This window comes from Saccopteryx bilineata, chromosome 2, assembly GCF_036850765.1.
Source record: "Saccopteryx bilineata isolate mSacBil1 chromosome 2, mSacBil1_pri_phased_curated, whole genome shotgun sequence".
Lineage (NCBI taxonomy): Eukaryota > Metazoa > Chordata > Mammalia > Chiroptera > Emballonuridae > Saccopteryx > Saccopteryx bilineata.
In genome coordinates, this window is record NC_089491.1 from 333,848,114 (window position 1) to 333,868,193 (window position 20,080).

At 45.4% G+C, this 20,080-nt stretch overlaps 3 protein-coding genes across 9 annotated transcripts in view; 2 read left to right on the forward strand and 1 right to left on the reverse strand.

Moving 5' to 3' along the window:
- The window catches only part of AHCYL2 (adenosylhomocysteinase like 2), a 161,751-nt gene extending 154,280 nt beyond the window's left edge, over window positions 1-7,471 (forward strand). For all 6 annotated transcript variants that reach the window (XM_066262282.1, XM_066262283.1, XM_066262285.1 and 3 more), the window contains exons 14-17: window positions 1,348-1,416; window positions 1,536-1,614; window positions 3,126-3,246; window positions 3,644-7,471. In XM_066262282.1, the coding sequence (XP_066118379.1) occupies window positions 1,348-1,416; window positions 1,536-1,614; window positions 3,126-3,246; window positions 3,644-3,650 (276 nt within the window). In that variant the 3' untranslated portion in view covers window positions 3,651-7,471. The remainder of the gene's footprint in view (window positions 1-1,347; window positions 1,417-1,535; window positions 1,615-3,125; window positions 3,247-3,643) is intronic.
- Window positions 7,472-11,933: 4,462 nt separating this feature from the next.
- STRIP2 (striatin interacting protein 2) overlaps window positions 11,934-20,080 on the forward strand; it is a 45,235-nt gene continuing 37,088 nt past the window's right edge. For both annotated transcript variants that reach the window (XM_066262288.1, XM_066262289.1), the window contains exons 1-2: window positions 11,934-12,140; window positions 19,376-19,445. In XM_066262288.1, coding sequence (XP_066118385.1) covers window positions 12,000-12,140; window positions 19,376-19,445 — 211 coding nt within the window. In that variant the 5' untranslated portion in view covers window positions 11,934-11,999. The remainder of the gene's footprint in view (window positions 12,141-19,375; window positions 19,446-20,080) is intronic.
- On the reverse strand, window positions 16,804-17,322 carry LOC136323419 (small ribosomal subunit protein eS19). The gene has a single exon (XM_066255258.1). It carries the CDS (start codon window positions 17,287-17,289, stop codon window positions 16,852-16,854), a length of 438 nt encoding a protein of 145 aa, XP_066111355.1. The 5' UTR covers window positions 17,290-17,322; the 3' UTR covers window positions 16,804-16,851.

Sequence of the window (20,080 nt, forward strand, 5' to 3'; positions counted from 1 at the left end):
AAAATCTGACATAAAGTACTTGGTAAGTAATTATTATTATATGCTTTAACTTGCTGTCACTCTGCTTTATAAATTTTATAAAGTTACTTCCCTACTTTATAAATCACCATTACTGTGGAACCAGTGGATGGTTAGAAAATTTTACTACTAACAGATACAGAAGTGGGCGGTAGGTGTAAAAAGGTTGACTACCCCTGCTTTACAGCATCTGCAAGGGGACTGAATTATTTCTTCACGAAAAAGGAATTATATGGGGAAGGGAGGGACAGATTGTGAAATATTCACTAATTACTTTGATGTCAGCCCACTGACTTATTTCTAGTTGCCCTGGAAGGTCCCTTCTAGTAATTTTGGTGACAGAAGCAAGCACCAGTTGTTTTTGGTTTGTATGGTTGAGCAAAAAAGGGTTGTCAAGTTTCTTAGGGAATAAAGCAGGAAAGGATGGCATTGGGGGCAGACTCTAGCTAGCTCTTCTTGTCTCTGAATCATCCACTCAGAATACAAGGCTGCCCTTTAACTTAGGGGAACCAAACTGAGGCAAAAGCACAAAAATCATCACAGCTTCCTAAATCCAAAAAAATATTTCCTCTCAACCTGGAGAGGTGGCCCCTGGATTTGACTAGATTAGAGGTAGTCAACCTTTTTATACCTTCCACCCACTTTTGTATCTCTGTTAGTAGTAAAATTTTCTAACCGCCCACCGGTTCCACAGTAATGGTGATTTATAAAGTAGGGAAGTAACTTTACTTTATAAAATTTATAAAGCAGAGTTACAGCAAGTTAAAGCATATAATAATAATTACTTACCGAGTACTTTATGTCAGATTTTCGCTAAGTTTGACAGAATAAATATTTATAAAACAACTTACTATAGTTAAATCTATCTTTTTATTTATACTTTGGTTACTCTGCTACCGCCCACCATGAAAGCTGGAACGCCCACTAGTAGGCGGTAGGGACCAGGTTGACTACCACTGGACTAGATCATTGTTGAGGACAGTCTTTCAAAGGAATGTCAATACCCGTGGAAGCAGGATTTTCTGCTGTAGAAAGTAAGAAACTCAGACAAATGTACTGTTCCTCAGCCTAAGCCTCAGTATCATGTGACCATCTCTATTCCTTTTTACAAAATCCCAGAGTACTTATATCACCATCATCAAATTTTCCAGAACTTTTTGTGGTTTCACTTAAATGTCGATCAATTAATTTATATTTCTTGAACAACTGCTTTTTGTCCAGCAATGTTAGTTGGGAAGTATTTGGAAACTGGCAGGCATGCTCTTCCCTTACTTCTCAAAGGCCGGAGACTTTGTCCTAACCAGTTGGTGTTTTACCCTTGTTCTCTAGGGCCGTCTGCTGAACCTGAGCTGCTCCACAGTGCCTACGTTCGTGCTCTCAATTACCGCCACTACTCAGGTCAGGCCTTCGTGGGAAAGCAGTGGGCTGGCGAGGGTCATAAGACCATCTGGGTTTCACTTAATATGGGGTGGATTGCTGTGACTGTTATGTTAGCATGCATCTCTCTGCTTTTCTAGGCTCTTGCCTTGATAGAGCTTTACAATGCTCCTGAGGGTCGCTATAAGCAGGATGTCTACCTGTTGCCCAAGAAAATGGGTAAGTGTGTGCTCTTCCATCCCCATCCTTACCAGAGTAGTTTAGAGTCATAAGCCAAATGAAGTTTGGGGGCATTGTGTTTCTTAAGGATAGAAAGAAAAAAAAAATAAAAAAAATATATATATATGTTTATTTTGCAAAGTAGGAGCTAGGATTCCTAGATTCCATCCCCCATTCACTTATCACATTTTCCACAAGGAAAATGGCCCCAATGAAGTCATGGCACTTTGCTGTGATTTAGTCTACCTACCTGTGAATTTTAAGGACTTTCTTGCGTAAAGTATCTGGTATGTGAGAACTTCAAAGGAGAGAGATTTTCCCCAAGAGAGAAGTCATCTCCTACCTTGTGGCATGTGGCTTATTCCAGTTCTAGATAGCCCCTACCAAACTTTTCTTAGACTGAGAAGACTTTCATACTACACCTTCTAACTCTTACTCCATTGTTTCAGACCAAAGGAAAGATTCTGAATAGCTTCTATAACGAGTTGAGTTATGTGGGTGTTTTGTATAAGAGAAACATTAAACTGTCTTAAATTTTTAAAGAACCTGCCTGGAACACCTGCCCTCCCTGATACAGTGTGTTTATTAGCTCCCAAGGCAAAGATCAGGGAATAAATCAGCTTTCGTTTTCGTTTTGCTTTAGCACCAGATGCAGAGCAGCTGTTAGAAGTTGACACATTTGCCTTTGACTATATACTTTGGAGGGATATGAAAGAAACAGAGCAGCCCACATTCTGAATGAATATGTCATGAAGTTAGGGAGGCCAAACACATAGGAAATGACATAAAATTCTGAGTAATATGTATTCAGGTAAGAAAATGTAAACAAACACAAAAGAGAACTAAATGTACTGAAAGCAAGGCAGACAGTGTAGTATCATTTTTAGTCATTCCTTTCAGATTTACCAGATGTTAGCTTTTCTGATTGACTCATGGTATAGAGTTCAAGGCAGAACTCAAGTTGGAGATTCCCATTTTTTATTCCCTTCATTGTCCCTTCTTTCTTTTAGACCTAAAGCCTATTCTTTCATTTCTCCCTGACCTTTCTAAGGAGAAGGAAAGGCTCAAGGCTGAAGCAGCTTGTAAGGAAAAAAGGTTATAGCTTTGAAAAGGGTATGGGCTCGCCTGACCTGTGGTGGCGCAGTGGATAAAGCATTGACCTGGAAATGCTGAGGCCGCCGGTTTGAAACCCTGGGCTTGCCTGGTCAAGGCACATATGGGAGTTGATGCTTCCAGCTCCTCCCCCCCTTCTCTCTCTGTGTCTCTCCTCTTTCTCTCTCTGTCTCCCTCTCTTCTCTAAAAAAAAAAATGAATAAATTAAAAAAAAAAGGGTATGGGCTCAAAGTTCAAGCACTCACTCCTCAGAACTAAGGGCCAGTGAGCCTAAGTTGAGCATTTTTCATTCCACTCCAAGAATTAGAAGTCTTTCAACTTTCTAAGGCCTGATCTGGAGAGAACAAGCAGACAAGAGGCATGAATACTTACACCAGGGCTTCTGTGGTCTGTTCCAGATGAGTATGTGGCCAGCCTCCACCTGCCCACCTTTGATGCCCACCTGACAGAGCTGACAGATGAACAGGCCAAGTATCTGGGACTCAACAAGAATGGGCCCTTCAAGCCTAATTACTACAGGTGCCTTGGGTCCCCAGAAAACCGGGCAGCCTGGGTTGTGGAAAGCTTCCTGCACTGGAATTGGTCCTAGCATCATCACCACATTTACATGGACACAGGAAAATAACCCCACCTTCCCTCACTGCCACCCCCAAATGACTCTGAGGCTTTCTCCAGACATTAGTGTTCCCTTTCCTGAATTTGCCTTTCTTCATTTCATTTTCTTGATATCATTTCTGCCTCTTTATGGAGAAATGCTGGCCTTTTCTACTGATGTGAAAGAGCACCACAATTATCTCCCCTCACCATACGCTCCAGAAAAGTCCCTGCCTCCCGGTTAGACCTCTGGGCAGGCTCTTCACGTCCTAGCATCCCCACAACCGATCATATCACAGTCTCGTCTTTCTCTCCCCTCCAGGTATTAAGTTCCTGTAACTCAAGCCAGAAGAAGTTTAAGGAATAGAACTCCAAGCCTTTTCTCCACTCCTGTACAGGAAAGAACCCAGCAAGCTGCTTTTCCAATCAGCTGCCCGCTGTGCTCACCCTAGATGTTAGGTTATTTATTTATTAAAATCTAGAATCCTGTGCCTGCTGCCGTGGCCCAGAGTGGTTGCTGCCCCGAGGGCTGGAGAGCCGCAGAGGACAGGCCAAGGAAGGAAGAAATGGGGTGACCATTCCCAGTGCATCATCGCATTATTCCCATGGACAGAAGCCTGAGCAGTGGTCGTTTCTTCTTGTTCAGGCTCAGGAGTTAGTCCAGGGATTTCAGACTCCTTGTTTCCTGGGGTTTTCTGGAATAAATTCTCAATAGCTGCCTTTCTCAACTTTAGTCTGTTTCTAGGTACGGCCCTTTGGAAGCCACTGAATTAACATGGCTTGGGTTCCCAGCCTTGACCATCACTGTCACTGCCTTCTTTATAAAATGGTTGGAAGGAAGGAATGTTATGGCTTTGGCAAGCTACCCCAAGAACTCAGCTGTGCCTATGCTTATTGGGAGTCTTCTTTACCCAGGACTCCTTTCTTCTCTTGAAATATTTATGACCATTTTAACACTTTCTGGTTCCAGGAGAAACATAGATAGCTCCCTTATTTTCTCAGCAGCACTGGTATTTGTCAGACATTTGTTTTGCTGTCTTTCTAACCCAACTAACCTCTGCTCAGGAAGTGGGAGGGGGGGCAGCCCTACTGGGACCCATAGCTTTACTTCCTTGTCATTTAACTGGATAGTTTCCCAAGAAGCTTTCTTCAAATTGACACTGTCCCAGAAAAGAAGGGCTTGTTGTGAAACATTGCTTCCTGGAACTTCCTCTTATTCCCTAAAAGTACTTTTGAAACTGATCAGGGAAGGGTATACTTTCCAAGGGATTTTGGGTCATAGGGCTTTGGAAATGGTACTGGTCTTTCAGGCCCACAGTTTGACACCCTAAAGCAGTGGTTCTCAAACTTTTTGAAGTCGGGGTGCATTTAAAATCCTACAAATAATTGTAGGTGCACTATATACAAATTTCTGAGAAATATGTTATAATAATTAAGTCAAATATTAAAGAAAAAATATAAAGTCCAAGCATGCTTTTATGGTAATTAAACAAAATAAATACAACAAAATTAAATTTATTCTGACATTAAAAAACATTTTTATGTTACATTTTTTGAGTTGTGCTTTTTAGAGTTCGTAAAAAAGAGGGGTTAAAAAATAAAAAATTACAAAAAAGTTATCTTTTTATATATATAGATACATTCTTAGTAAGATTTAGTAAATTCAGCAGGTCTCAGCACAAATGTGTTAAGTTTTTTCATTCTTGTGTTTATGAGAAACACGAGCTTGATGTGTCCTAGCAATTTCTTCAATGTTTGGGCATATATTTGAAAGGCAAACTCTCATTTCCTCATCAATACATTGAAGAATTCCCCTCTTTTTACTCTTAATTGTGTTAAGTGCAGAAAACCCCCACCATACATATCATCTTAACTTTACACCAAACAAAGGATAGAAGAAACTTGCCTCCAGTCTTTCTAGGGAACATGGGGGGTAGTGTAAACAATCCAGCACCACAGCTTAACAGCCTTTTGCAACCTAATCAGGCAAGTGAGGTGGGGGGTTGGGCATACTGTCAGCTTACAGCAAATTCCCCACACCTCTGTCCCCCAAAAATCTAAACTCCAAACACACTGTTGGTTTTTTGGTCCCCAACAGGCACATATTTCTCTGGAATACCATAGGGTGCACCTGGAAATCTAGGGTGCACCAGTGCATCCTGGTGCACATTTTGAGAACCACTGTCCTAAAGAAACAGAACATATTGATTTGTTTCCTGGAAAGCACTTTGCAGCTTAACTGGCTAAGCTGTACAGGATGACACTGTAAACTGTGTCCAAGCTGATTTGACTAGGTTGAACTTCATCAGACATCAGCTATTGATGAAATTGAAATCTCATGTCTTTGCAGTTTGGTATTTGTCTCTGTTGGGATAACTTTTCATGTTCTGGCCTTTTCCATCTGAGGAGTCTGTATTTCTGAGGCAGTTTCTTGAGTAACTCCAACTTTACAGACAATTAGTTATGTAAGCAGCCTGAAATGTTATGTCCCACCTAAGAGATTCCTCTTGGAGACTGACCTGTTGGTCTGAGGGTTCCGTTGGACCATTGGTTCTAAGAGTTAAAATCTGGAATGGCCTTACAAATTTTGAATAACATGAGTCTGTTTTCCCCCACCAACCCTAATAACTCTCAGGTTTGTTTGTTCTCTCCCCCCCCCCCCATCCTGGTCTGCCTCAAAGTCTCAAGACCAAGGTGACTCAAGTAAACACCTGACTACCCAGGATCACTGTACCCTTCCAATTCTAATTCTCCTCCCCAACCTCTACTTTCTCTGTCTTACCCAGGCCTTCACATACACCCTTGGAGCTAGTTTGGAAGTTATTTTCCTTTTGGAGGTCGGAAGGTGGACCTTAGATAAATGAGGCTATCTGCCTCATTAAATATATACTATGTAGGCTCAGCCTGTAGATCTGGTTCCTCAGAGGCCATATGTCTTAGCAGGCACTAGAAAAAGGCCGCATATATGGCTATAGTCTTTCATGAAATTCATAAATGCTGAAAATTCCACTAGGCCATTTAACATTTTCATTGCCTACCCAGTTCTGATTTTTGTATTAATTATTAGATCCCTTTTGCAAAAGATTCAGATCTTCCTACTCTATCTTGTATTCAGAGAAAATCCCATTAGGCAGGTATCTGAACTCTAGCCTGTTACGTTCTTAGGCCAAAAATCATAGCCTGCTGTTTCTCAGCACAGCCTGGCTCTCTATGGAGTTTACTACATATGTGCTGATTCTAAGAGAGTGTGCTCTGCCTTGCAACAGTGAAGAGATCCATTCCAAATGAAAAGGAAGCCACACAGGGCTTCTAGGTTAGGTTGCCTGTGTTACTGCCCATAGTGAGCTCTTTGCCTCTGAGTTTCAGATGACTTCTCCTTTCTCTCCAGGGATCCTATGTCATCAACTGTTAAGAAGGAGGGCCTCCTGAGAATTTGGTTTCTACCTTAGTCTTAGAATTTGGTACCCTTAGAATCAGAGCAAATGTGTCTTCTTCCCTCAAGCTCTCACCTTCAATGCAGCCTAGGTGTCTGGGAGCATGGGAAAGAAGACTGTCTCTGTGTGTGGCTTGTGGGGATACTTAACCATTTTCCCCTATGATGAATTTGTGCTAGTTTTCAAGGTCTTTTTTGCCTTCTTAATGGAAATGTTTTCTTTTTCTCATTTAAAAAAAAAAAAGGTATCTGGTCTACCTTCCCTCTGCCCTCCTACATCCTCTTCCTGTCCTCCCAAATGAGCACAGCTCCCATGCTCATATACTCCTGCAGAGCTTTTTTGCTGCTTGGCTTTTCTCTGAACAGATCTGAAATCGTTGCTCCTATGGTTTTCTCAAAATTAACTTTGTCACAGTTTTTTAAAAAAAGGAATCAGAATACATTGTTGCATTAAGCTTTTTTTAATAAAGGAAAATTATGGAAAGAAAATAGGCAACACCAGCAAATTATATGTGGACAAGTTCTAAACTATATATACATACATATATATAAAAATAATCATCTAGTTCTCATTGTCATCTACTTAAAGGAAATAAAACCTCTAAAGATCACCATTTCTGAGAGGCTCTTGGAAATCTTTACGTCTAAGTGATTGTATTAGATCAGCAATAATGAACATGTAATCTCAAAAGATAAATAAAATATTCTTAAAATGAATTCCTATCTTGAGAGTATTTCTTGCTTCTGTGAACTATGAATTCAGAGATGAGAGAGGCCTGACCAGGAAGTGGCGCAGTGGATAGAGTATCAGACTGGGATGCAGAAGACCCAGGTTCGAGAACTTGAGGTCGCCAGCTTGAGCACAGGCTCATCTGGTTTGAGCAAAAGCTCACCAGCTTGGACCCAAGGTTGCTGGCTTGAGCAAGGGGTTGGTTACTCAGTCTGCTGAAGGCGCGCAGTCAAGGCACACATGAGAAAGCAATCAATGAACAGCTAAGGTGTCACAATGAAAAACTGATGATTGATGCTTCTCATCTCCCTCGGTTCCTGTCTGTGTGTCCTGGTCTATCCCTCTCTCTGACTCTCTCTCTGTCTCTGTAAAAAAAAAAAAAAAAAGAAAGAAAAAAAGATGAGAGAGGTTTCTGGGCAACAGGCTAGAGCCTGCTGTAGGGCAGAGGTGAAAAACTAAAGCAGCCTGACCAGGTGGTGGCGCAGTGGATAGAGCATTGGACTGGGATGCGGAAGGACCCAGGTTCGAGACCCCGAGGTCGCCAGCTTGAGCATGGGCTCATCTGGCTTGAGCAAAGAGCTCACCAGCTTGGACCCAAGGTCGCTGGCTCCAGCAGGGGGTTACTCGGTCTGCTGAAGGCCCACGGTCAAGGCACATGTGAGAAAGCAATCAATGAACAAGAAGTCGCAACGCGCAACGAGAAACTGATGATTGATGCTTCTCATCTCTCTCCGTTCCTGTCTGTCTGTTCCTGTCTATCTCTGCCTCTGTAAAAAAAAAAAAAAAAAGTCATGAGAAAAAAAAGATTAAAAAACAAAAACAAAAAACTAAAGCAGTTCCAATAGGCTTGTTGAGTGGCCTTAGCCTTGAGTCCCTGATGCCACAGTGGGTCATTCCACTAATTACCACACACACATCCCCATGTAACCTCCGTTACATGTATAAATTTCCTGCTTTTTCAGAACCACCACCCTGGGGAGTTGAGAAGTGTAGGCTTAAGGCAAAGAAACTAAAGCCTCCTTGTTTCCCCAAACCCCCTGTTGCTACCCTTAGCTGGAGAGCACAGAAGCTAGCAGCCCATGGTTTGGGACCAAAGGACTTGAACATCTAGGACCTGACAACATCCAACCAAAGGGAAGAAAGAAATTAATCTGGCAGAGATTTGTCTCTAAGTTAGGTCTGGCTGACTAAATAAGTAACCAGAGGATGAGTCCAACTGCCAGTTCTTCCTCAACTATTAGTAGAGTAGCCATTTTTGAGCAGCTTTCTGATAGCCAGCGTCTTTAGCTGGTAACCTAAACTAGTTCTACATTCTGAATGCAAGGTGCTTTCTCATTACACTGACTTGTACCTTTGACGGAGAGAGGGGGGTGTGTTATTCTTTTTCTACTACTTTATCCTGGCTGCTCAAAAACTAAATATTTTAAGGCTTCCTGCATCTTATTTTTAAACTTTTCAGTCAGGTGTTACCTGTTTAATCACATATCTGACCTCCATGGATTAAAATGAGTGCTTATATAGGGAAAGGGGTAGGTAGGTTCGATCCTTGTGATACCTATTTATACCTCCAGCCCTCAGCCAGCAGCCTCAGGAAGCCTGAATTTTGGGACAAGGAAAAGTAATGTAGGTTTAAAAATAACTCAGCACAGGAGCTATCTCTGCAAGATAGAAAAACTTGTAGACCAGTCCCTAATTAGCTCCCACATACATTTATGGGCACTTCTGTGGTCAGTGACATTGATAGTTGTTACTTCTTTGTTGACAAACTAAAAGAAATTGAATATGTGCCAATTCCATGGCCTATAGTTTCAAAGTTTTCAGTTAATCTGGTTTCTTTTTTCATTTTTTCTTTTTATTCTAGAGAGACAGAGAGAGGAAGGGAGAGAGGGAAGCATTCATTTGTTCCACTTAGTGTGCTTTCATTGGTTGTTTCGTGTGTGTGCCCTGACCCAGGATCAAACCCACAACTTTATTTCCAGACACTGCTCTAACCAACTTGGCTAACCAGCCAGGGCCTAATCTGATTTCTTGCTACTTCTTCCAGGAATTGTTTCCATATAGTATTCTCTTTATGACAAGCTCTGAAAATCTGGACCTATACTGATCAGATAGACGCCTGATCCTTACTGTCTTCCATTCCACTGGTTGTGGAAAAGATAATGGATTAAAGTTTCTCCTCATGTTGCTTCTTTGCAATCTCCATAATACCAAATCCCTTCTCCGAAAGTGAAGCCAGGTAGCTCTACACTCAGCAAAAAGTTGTACTTAGGGACCAGAGAGGACCAGAGAGCTGACCCTCAGTCCTACTTCCAACTGAAGATCACTCTGGTCCTTTTGCCCTAGGGATAAGCTGTAGAGGAGCAGGCCTCAAAAGTGGCCACTCCTGTCTGCCACCACTGTTGGGGATTCTGCTGATTGACTAGGCTCACAAAAGAGAACATGAAGTTCTGGGCCTGTCAATCCTAGAGCTCTGACTGCTTAGGAGGAGAGGTATAGGAAAGAGGGAAGGTAGAAGAATTAATTCTTTTATTAGGAAACCCTAATGCGCTGTGCTGTGGCAGGTTTACCACAGTGAAGCAGTGATGAGCGAGGCGTAGGCTGTGAATTATAAAGCAGAGTAGGAGTCCTCAAGAATTTAACAAATTATACCCTGAAAAGAATTTCAAAATCAAATAGGTTAGGCCTTGAGCCAGGGACTTGCTTGGAAATTCATATTAATTCAATTCTGTTAAACCAGTGGGTCTCAACCCCAGAAGATTTTGCCCCTCCGGGGACATTTTACAGTATCTGGAGACATTTTTGGTTGTCACACCAGGGGGAGGATACTATTGGTATCTAGGGAGGAGAGGCCAGGGATTGTGCTAAACATCCTACAATGCATGGGACAGCCCCCACAACAATTAATTTTTCACTCAGTAGTACAGAAATCCTGTGTTAAACATACATAAATGAGGTATACAAAAATGAACAAAACTTGGCCCTACTCTCCAGCTTATATAGTGGCTGTGGGCGGAGAGTGAGAGGTGGGGATGACAGAGGAAAGGGAAGATGGTGGGAGGGTACAGTAAGGGGATGCTGGGGACCAGAGAGAGAAAGGAACTCAGAAAGCTGCAAGGAGTGCTTGCCCTCTCAAACTCTGCCTTGATCTGTCCCCTATGAACTAGCAAAGGAAAAGTGTGAGGGAAAGACAGGGTTACAAAAGGGACAGAGTTGTCCCTAAGATGTAAGAAGGGGAGTAACTCCTTTAGGCCCCTTCCTTTGGGATACAGTGAAAAATATAATAAGGATTTGGAACCAAGCTGACTTGGCTTGACATCAACACCATCTGAGTGGGTTGCAGAAGGTCAAAAGGAGGGCTTTCTGGAGGAGGAGGTGATGACTAAATAGATCTTTAAGGAAGAACAAAAGTTAGCACGACAGATCAGAGTTTCCTCCAGGGAGAGGGAACAGCACGTTCACAGACTCTGAAACGAGACAGAATACGGTACCTTGACAACGACAAGAAGTAATGAATCTGAGTCCAGATTTCCTAGTCAGTAATACTGGATTCATGAAAACAACCTGTGAGAGAAGTGTGATGTACCTGGAAAGGGGCAGTTCAACAGTCTCACACATTTGGTCCCACCTATTCCCCTCAGGCTGCTGATTTGGAGCTACTATTACCAATCTAGACTGCCTAAACTTTTCCTGCTTTTTAGATCTATTCCAAAGTGGGCAAACCACGCAGCCTCGTTTGCCTCAGGGGCGGGGCGCTTGCTCTCCATTCATTTTAACTCCCTAGGGCACAACATGAGGAAGGTGCCCCACTTCAGCTGAGAAAGGCAGATGACCAGTAGCAGCCCTGAGAGGTACCAGCGATGTCAGTGAAGTGAAAACGCCCCACCTCACTCCTTAATCCCTTGTCTCCCAGCTAAATTCTCACTCCGCGCGGGAAGACTTCTCTTTAGAAATGTCAGCTTCCAGAGAGGGCGAGTCCCTCGTTTCCTGCGGTGTTCCGGGCCACCCAGCGGTGCGGTGCCCTCCCTTCCCCAAGACGGAAGCAGAATCTGGGACGTGTGCAGGAGCCGGGATTTGGGGGCAAAGGTCTGTGGTAATGGGGAAACGGAGACCGCAGTAGAGCAGGAGGCGGAGACTTCCTGAAAAGGTCGCTATTTCGGTGAGTGTTGAGTGGCACCGAGTGAGAAGCAAAAGGATAGGTAACCCGCTTGAGCTCAAGGCCCAGAACTCAGGAGGTAGAGCTGGGAGCCAGCTCAGAAGCCTACCGCTAGCAGCGACACCGCAGGACTGAGAAAAAGAGAAAAGACAAGGGGAAAAAAATCCCTTGAATGAGCCCCCACCTCCTCCAAGTCCCGCTCCAAGCGGTCGAAAAGCCAATCGCGGGGCGGGGCGGGGCTACGGACGGGACCGTACCCAATAGCTGCGGAGGGGGCGGGGCCGGGCCGGCGGCGCGCGGCGGCGGGGTTGCCTCGGGCAGAGAGCGCAGAGCAGCTGAGGGGAGTCGCTGACCCGAGCTGCATGGAGGACCCGGTGGCAGCGGCAGCGGGGAGCCCGCGCGCCAATGGCAATGGCAATGGCAACGGCAACGGCGGCGGCAAAGGGAAGCAAGCGTCGCCTAAGGGCCGAGAAGCGTTCAGAAGCCAGCGGCGGGAGTCGGAGGTGAGGGTCCCAGAGAGCTTCTGTTGGCGCCGGGAGGCGTGCACGGGCGGGAAGCGGCGCCCGAGGTGATCCGGCCGGGCCCCCTCTCCCGCCCTGCGCGCCCAGAGTCGCCCCTTAGAGCGGGCGCTTGCGGGGTCCGTCGCAGTCTGCGCTCTGCGGCCGCTGGTCCCTCTCCACCCGTGTTCTGCTGCGGGCAGGTCGAGGGCTTTCTCGCCCCCCGGCCCCCGCTCCAGGAGATGCAGCGCGATCTCGAGCAGACCAGGTATTTCTCAAATATTTATCTTACTGATTGCTGCAGTCCCTTGAAGTGGAAATTCTTATCTTCGATTTACACAGGAGCGCACAGGCGCGGAGAGGTGGGGTGACTGGCGTGGGGGGTGGGAGTCCAGAGCTCCGCCGCAGTGGAGAGGGGCGGGCGTGGGGAGCAGCCGCCCTGCCACCCGAAGGCTCCCCGAGCCGATCCAGCTCTGCGGCGTGCCTTCCACCCTTCCCCTCCCTGCTCCCCTCCCCCAGGAGTGCTGGCTGGCGCCTTCAGGGAGTGCCTTCCACAGACGTCAGGACACTACCTGGAAGGGTTAATGAGACGGGATTCAGGCGGGGGCAGTACAGGAGTGAGTGGATGAAGCTGTCCCAGGATACAAACCCACACAGCGGAGTAAGAATGCTTGGGTCGCTTCCTCTTCCGAAAAAGAAAAAAGAAATCTTAAGCCAGGAGGATGAAAGGATTGGATTATCATCACTCCTCCCCCACTCCCCTCCTCCAGCCAGTCTCCATCAACTAGCCTGGTGGATCTGAGCTGGAACGGGAGAGAGAAGGGACCACAAAATGTCAAGTGTGGAAGGGGCTGTAGAGGTCATCTGGAGTCAGAAGTTACTTGCGCAGAAGCATATATCTGGCTTAGTGGCCAGGAGCACGAGGCTTTGGGGTAGCCAGACCAGGTTTTGAATCCCAGCCCTACCATTTACTCTCTGTATGTCTTGTGGCAAATTGCCAAACCTTTAGGCGCCCCAGTTTCTTCTTCTGTAAAATGAGGTTAACACTATCTCTGGAAGGTTGTCATAAAGTCAGTGAGATAACTGGATGCAAAATGTTTGATATAATGCAGGCACAGTGCATGTAATGGGTCAGTTCAGAGTAGCTCTTAGTACTGTATACCATCATCACCATCAAGGGGCAGAGCTGGTATGGGAGGCCAGGACTTAGGCATCCCAGTCCACAGTTTACCGTTTGAATAGTATCTCACAGTTTCCAAAGGGATTTCATGTGTGCTTTCCATTTTGATACAGACAGTAGGAATCCACTCCATTTTTTAAAGGAGAGAAGTGGAGGAGGTGAAATCCCCCACCTTTGGGAGGCAGAGCTCAGCCCTCCTGCAGGGTTCCATCCACATCACCTTTCCCCTGCCTCAGTACCCGTCTGGCCTCTTGGGGCAACTTTTGCATCCTTCCCCCATAGAGACATTGTTCTTACTCAAATGTGAGGTTGTTTTTTTTTGTGGGGGGTGTTAGTCATTCTATATGCCCAGCACTACTGTATTTTAGGTGCTAGGGATACAGCCATGAATCCATGAACGAGATGTCTTTTCCCTGTGGAGCTAATATCCTAGTGGGAGTGGAGAGACAGACAATATACTAATAAATGAAATAATTTCAGAGCATGTTGCATGTTCTTTGAGGGAATTAGGACTCCTCCTGGCATCAGAGCCCTTGTCCCTACTTATCACTTTACCTTTGCCAGTGAGTTCAGTGTCCAGAGACTCAGAGCTTTCCACCTGCACCGCAGTTTACCTCCTGATTGTCTGCAGCTGCACTTTCCATGCTTGGATATGAACTGCAGTGATCCTCTCTGGCTGGGCTCATTGCCTGGCTGGAGGGATTAGCTTTCCTCCACCTTCCACTGCAGCAGGAGAGCTGCCTCTACCTGTCGGTATACCCCCTATCACTACACCACCAGGTGCTAGACTCAGATGACCATCTGCTTTTCCTTCCCTCCCTCCTTTTGCTTTCTGTGGAAAACAGTCCTCAGGAGAGATGATGGTTTTCTTTCCTCTCCAGGTGTTCTAAAGAAATACTGACAGAGAATTACTTGGCAAAGTCAAGAGAGCCTCCTACCCACATCACTGTTTATAGGGGCACTATTGACCTACCTCTGCCTGTGGCTTTTAGGTATGAACTTGCCAACCAAAAAAGGAAGCTAGATAATAATTGTTTACTTAATAAAAAGATTCTTTTTTTTTTTTTTTTTTTAAGAATAATTTTTTTTTATTTTTTATTTTTTTTTACAGAGACAGAGAGTCAGAGTGAGGGATAGACAGGGACAGACAGACAGGAATGGAGAGATGAGAAGCATCAATCATTAGTTTTTCATTGCACATTGTGACACCTTAGTTGTTCATTGATTGCTTTCTCATATGTGCCTTGACCATGGGCCTTCAGCAGACCGAGTAACCCCTTGCTTGAGCCAGCGACCTTGGGTCCAAGCTGGTGAATTTTTGCTCAAACCAGATGAACCCACGTTCAAGCTGGCGACCTTGGGATCTCGAACCTGGGTCTTCCGCATCTCAGTCTGACGCTCTATCCACTGCGCCACCGCCTGGTCAGGCTTTTTTTTTTTTTTTTTTTTACAGAGACAGAGAGAGAGTCAGAGAGAGGGATAGACAGGGACAGACAGAGAGGAACGAAGAGAGATGAGAAGCATCAATCATTAGTTTTTTCATTGCGCATTGCAACATGTTAGTTGTTCATTGACTGCTTTCTCATATGTGCCTTGACCACGGGCCTTCAGCAGACCGAGTAACCCCTTGCTTGAGCCAGCAACCTTGGGCTCAAGCTGGTGAGCCTTTTTTTTTTTTTTTTTTCTCAAACCAGATGAGCCCGTGCTCAAGCTGGCAACCTCCGGGTCTCGAACCTGGGTCTTCCGCATCCCAGTCGGGTGCTCTGTCCACTGCGCCACCCTCCCGGTCAGGCAATAAAAAGATTCTTAACCTAACCACATGATTTACCGCAGACCTCTCACAGCCAGATCCCCTGGTTTAATTGGTTCCTGAAGTCCTTGACAACATTTGTGGCAAAATTCAGATGTGCGTTTTTCATAAAATATAGTTCAATACATTAAATTTAAATGATGTTTGCAATTTATTTTTTTAATTTGTTTTTACCTTTATGTTATATGCTATTTAAAACAAGTGTTTTCAAACTGTAGGGGGTAACCTGTGAGTTGGGACCAACATTTAAAAAATAATAGAATACGCCTGACCAGGTGGTGGCGCAGTGGATAGAGTGTCAGACTGGGATGCTGAGGACCCAGGTTCAAGACCCCGAGGTCGCCAGCTTGAATGCGGGCTCATCTGGTTTGAACAAAGCCCACCAGCTTGAATCCAAGGTCGCTGACTCCAGCAAGGGGTTACTCAGTCTGCTGAAGGCCCGCAGTCAAGGCACATATGAGAAAGCAATCAATGAACAACTAAGGTGTTGCAACGCGCAATGAAAAACTGATGATTGATGCTTCTCATCTCTCTCTGCTCTTGTCTGTCTGTCCCTGTCTATCCCTCTCTCTGACTCACTCTCTGTCTCTGTAAAACATAAATAAATAAATAAAAATTAAAAAAAAATAGAATACAATATGTGTGGCACACATGTACAAAGAGTCAAATATTTATATGATTTCATGCATTAATTTCTTTGTTTTTTTTTTGCGGGAGAGACAGAGAGAGTCAGAGAGAGGGATAGATAGGGACAGACAGACAGGAACGGAGAGAGATGAGAAGCATCAATCATCAGTTTTTTGTTGTGACACCTTAGCTGTTCATTGATTGCTTTCTCATATGTGCCATGATTGTGGGCCTTCAGCAGACCGAGTAACCCCTTGCTCGAGCCAGAGACCTTGGGTCCAAGCTGGTGAGCCTTGCTTAAACCAGATGAGCCCACGCTCAAGCTGACGACCTCGGGGTCTCGAACCTGGGTCCTCTGCGTCCCACTCCGACGCTCTATCCACTGTGCCACCGCCTGGTCAGGCATATTAATTTCTTTTATAAGAATCTATCCTGCCTGACCAGGCGATGGTGCAGTGGATAGAGCGTCGGACTGGGATGTGGAAGACCCAGGTTCGAGACCCCGAGATCTCCAACTTGAGCGCGGGCTCATCTGATTGGAGCAAAAGCTCACCAGCTTGAGCCCAAGGTCGCTGGCTCAAGCAAAGGGGTTACTCCGTCTGCTGAAGGCCCGCGGTCAAGGCATATATGAGAAAGCAATCAATGGACAGCTAAGGTGTTGCAACATGCAACGAAAAACTAATGATTGATGCTTCTCATCTCTCCGTTCCTGTCTGTCCCTGTCTATCCCTCTCTCTGACTTTGTCTCTGTAAAAATAAAATAAAATAAAAAAATCTTAGGAACGATGCTAAATATGAAAAAATTATAAGCATATTACAGCTTCAGGCATAAAGTAAAGAAAAATTAAAAACAAATGTTCAACAATGGAGAACTGGTTAAGTAAACCAATATATATCTGTCTGCTTTACTGTTTAAATTGGTAGGCATAGTAATATGAGAAAATTTTTTTCTAATATATTAAAACTTGTAAGTAAAATTCTAAGTAGAGCAACCGTCTATAGTTCTACCAAGTGCTGGGTGATGTGCTATATGTTTTGTTTTTTGTTTGTTTGTTTTTTTTTTACAAATGAGGCAATTTATTAACCCCGCATCATTTGTTCTAATGTTTCTTGTTGGCAGCTGCCACCTGTCCAGCGATCCTGTCCAGATCTCTCTGTCCCTGAGGTGTCAGTTTGCGACCCCCATCTTGGTCCTTTTCCACCATTTTCAGCCCCTCCAGGGCTTGAAGGACCCGACGGGCCACGCTCTTGGAGCCTCTGCTAAAGTGGCTGGGCATGACACCATTTCTCTGCCGTCCTCCGTAGATCTTGGTCATGGAGCCAACACCAGCACCACCCCGGAGATATAGGTGCCGTGCTGTGGAAGCAGCTCGTGTGTAGAACCAGTTCTCATCGTAGGGAGCAAGCTCTTTATGCTTGGCCAGCTTGACAGTGTCTACCCATTCAGGGACTTTCAGCTTCCCGGACTTTTTGAGAAAGGCTGCCAGAGCTCGAACAAACTCTTGCTGGTTCACGTCTTTTACAGTAACGCCAGGCATCGTGCGGCCTCCGCGCTGCCAGCCAGGGGAAAGGGCTGTTTTGTTTTTTTTTATGTTAACTCATTTAGTCCTTACAATGACACTGTGAACTATCCTCGTTTATTTTTTTTTATTTTAATTTTTTTGTATTTTTCTGAAGTTGGAAACGGGGAGGCAGTCAGACTCCTGCATGCGCCCAACCGGGATCCACCCAGTATGCCCACCAGGGGGCAATACTCTGCCCATCTGGGGTGTTGCTCTGTTGCAACCAGGGCCATTCTAGCACCTGAGGCAGAGGCCATGGAGCCATCCTCAGCGCCCAGGCCAACTTTGCTCCAATGGAGCCTTGGCTGCGGGAGGGGAAGAGAGAGACAGAGAGGAAGGAGAAGGGAAGGGATGGAGAAGCAGATGGGCACCTCTCCTGTGTGCCCTGGCCGGGAATTGAACCTGGAACTCCTGCACACCAGGCCGACGCTCTACCACTGAGCCAACCGGCCAGGGTTCATTTATTTTTTTTACAGAGTCAGAGACAGACAGGAACAGAGAGAGATGAGAAGCATCAATCATTAGTTTTTCATTGCAACACCTTAGTTGTTCATTGATTGCTTTCTCATATGTGCCTTGACTGGGGGGCTACAGCAGACCGAGTAACCCCTTGCTCGAGCCAGTGACCTTGGGTCCAAGCTGGTGAGCTTTTTGCTCAAACCAGATGAGCCTGAGCTCAAGCTGGCTACCTCAGGGTCTCAAACCTGGGTCTTCCACATCTCAGTCCAATGCTCTATCCACTACGCCACCGCCTAGTCAGGCAAACTATCCTCATTTTATAGATAAGAAAGCTGAGCATGTTGTTTTCCAACAATTCCCTGACAAATTCAATTCAGTTCTGACAATACCTGCAGTTAGCTCAGACCCCACACGTTAAGGGCTCAGTGCCCTGAGACTGCCCCCACTTCAGACACCAGCCACAAGTGGAGTCCTCAGGCTACCTGTACTTCTACCTAGTCAACAACAAACTTAGAGGTTACTGTAACACCCTTTTCAGGCTTAATAATTCACTAGGAGGTCTCAACAGAACTCAGAAAAGTGCTGTACTTATTATAACACTTTTATTATAAAGGATACAACTCAGAAACAGCCAAATAAAGAGGAACATAGGACAAGGTATGGAGGTGGGGTGGTGCAGAGAGTTTACATGCCCTCTCAGGGGCATTACCCTCCTAGCACGTTGGTGTGCCCACAGCTCATTGTTTTATGGTTTTTATATAGCATTCTATTACCTAGACATGGTTGGTTCAACCACTGGCATTGCGATTGAACTCAATCTCTAGCCTGCTCTCCTCCCTGGAGGTAGGGCGAGCCCCTCCCTTCAAGCTCTCTTTGGGTTCATGTGAGTCACCTCTTTAGCTTAAACTCAAGTGTGGTTGACAGGGCTCTTTATGAATAACAGACACTCCTATCACTCGGGAAATTCCAGAGGTTTTAGGAGTTCTGTGCCAGAAATGGGATGGGGTGGGGCAAAGACCAAATATATTTTTTTATACTACACTGAGAGGTTAAGTAACTTACTCAAGATCACATAATATGTGACAGTATGTCACAGTCGAGATTCAAAAATTTAAAAACTAATATATACTAGTAGGAAATATTCCACAATGCTTAAAGAGGTTAGGGGGCTCTGTTAAAATAATTTATAAGCAGGTTAGTAGGTCCCAGCGCATGCAGGATCTGCTGCCATCCGAACAGTTGGGTTCCCGGTGCATCTTTAGGGCACATTTGAGTGTAGTGAGCGACCGTGGGGGCGCCACAACGCGGGGTTCTGGGCGGCAGTGGCCGAGCTGGAACTCACCTTACCCCCTTTCCCCACCCATGTCTGTAGCCGTGGCTTTGCGCTACCGCATGCCCATGGGCCTCATAGAATGAGATTTGCCCAAAATCATACAGTGGGTTAATGACAGAGCTGAAGTTAGGGTACAGTCTACCTCTTGTTTTTGTCCATCTCATTTTCTAGAGACAGCAAGATGCTCTTCTGGTCTGTGTTTGTGTTGATCAGATATGGGCACAGATTGTAGCTTTCATATCTGTTACCGCAAAGATTTCTCTGTTACAGGGCTCTGTGGACTGCCCCACTCTGGAATTTGAGTATGGAGACGCAGATGGGCACGCAGCAGAGTTGTCAGGTATGGTGTAGATGGGTCTGTAGAGAGTGGAAGATGGTCAGGAGGACAGGGAAGACGCTTGTTATCTCCCCTGGTAGCTTGTCTGTTCTCCACAAGTGGCTATAGAACAAAGGCTGTTCTCCACATTCCTGCTTCTCTGCACCCTCCAGTGGTAAATATCTCATTGTCCGTGTTCACATTTCTTTCCGTGGATTCTCCCTTGGCTATGATGCTCTCCATTCTATCACTCTTCTGCCCACCCTTCTTTTTCTTTTCTGCTGTACTCTTGAGTCTGTTTTCTCTCTACCCTCTCCCATTTCTTCTCTCTTTCTCTTCCCATATCCCCCCATATCTTTGCATGCCTGCTTCTTTCTGCCACACTCTCTATCCCATTATCTCTCCTTTTCTACTTCCATCTTGCTGCCTTCCCAACACCTGCCCCTTGGATAAACCTCAGCAATGTCTGAAGACGAACTCTGTAGACCGTTGCCTGGCTGAGCAAGGCTGGGCATACCCCCTGTAGCCATCCTAGTGGAGCCGTGCTTGGATGTTTCTGAGCCTGAGGTGAGTGATCCCATTCTTCCTTGAGGGCTGGGCTGCTGCTCTCCAGATTTGTAGCTCAGGCTACCTGTGATGTCCTCACATTCAGGGCCTCC

Coding starts and splice junctions, on each gene's coding strand:
- LOC136323419 (XM_066255258.1), bottom strand. CDS start 17,289: ATGCCTGGCGTTACTGTAAAAGACGTGAACCAGCAAGAGTTTGTTCGA.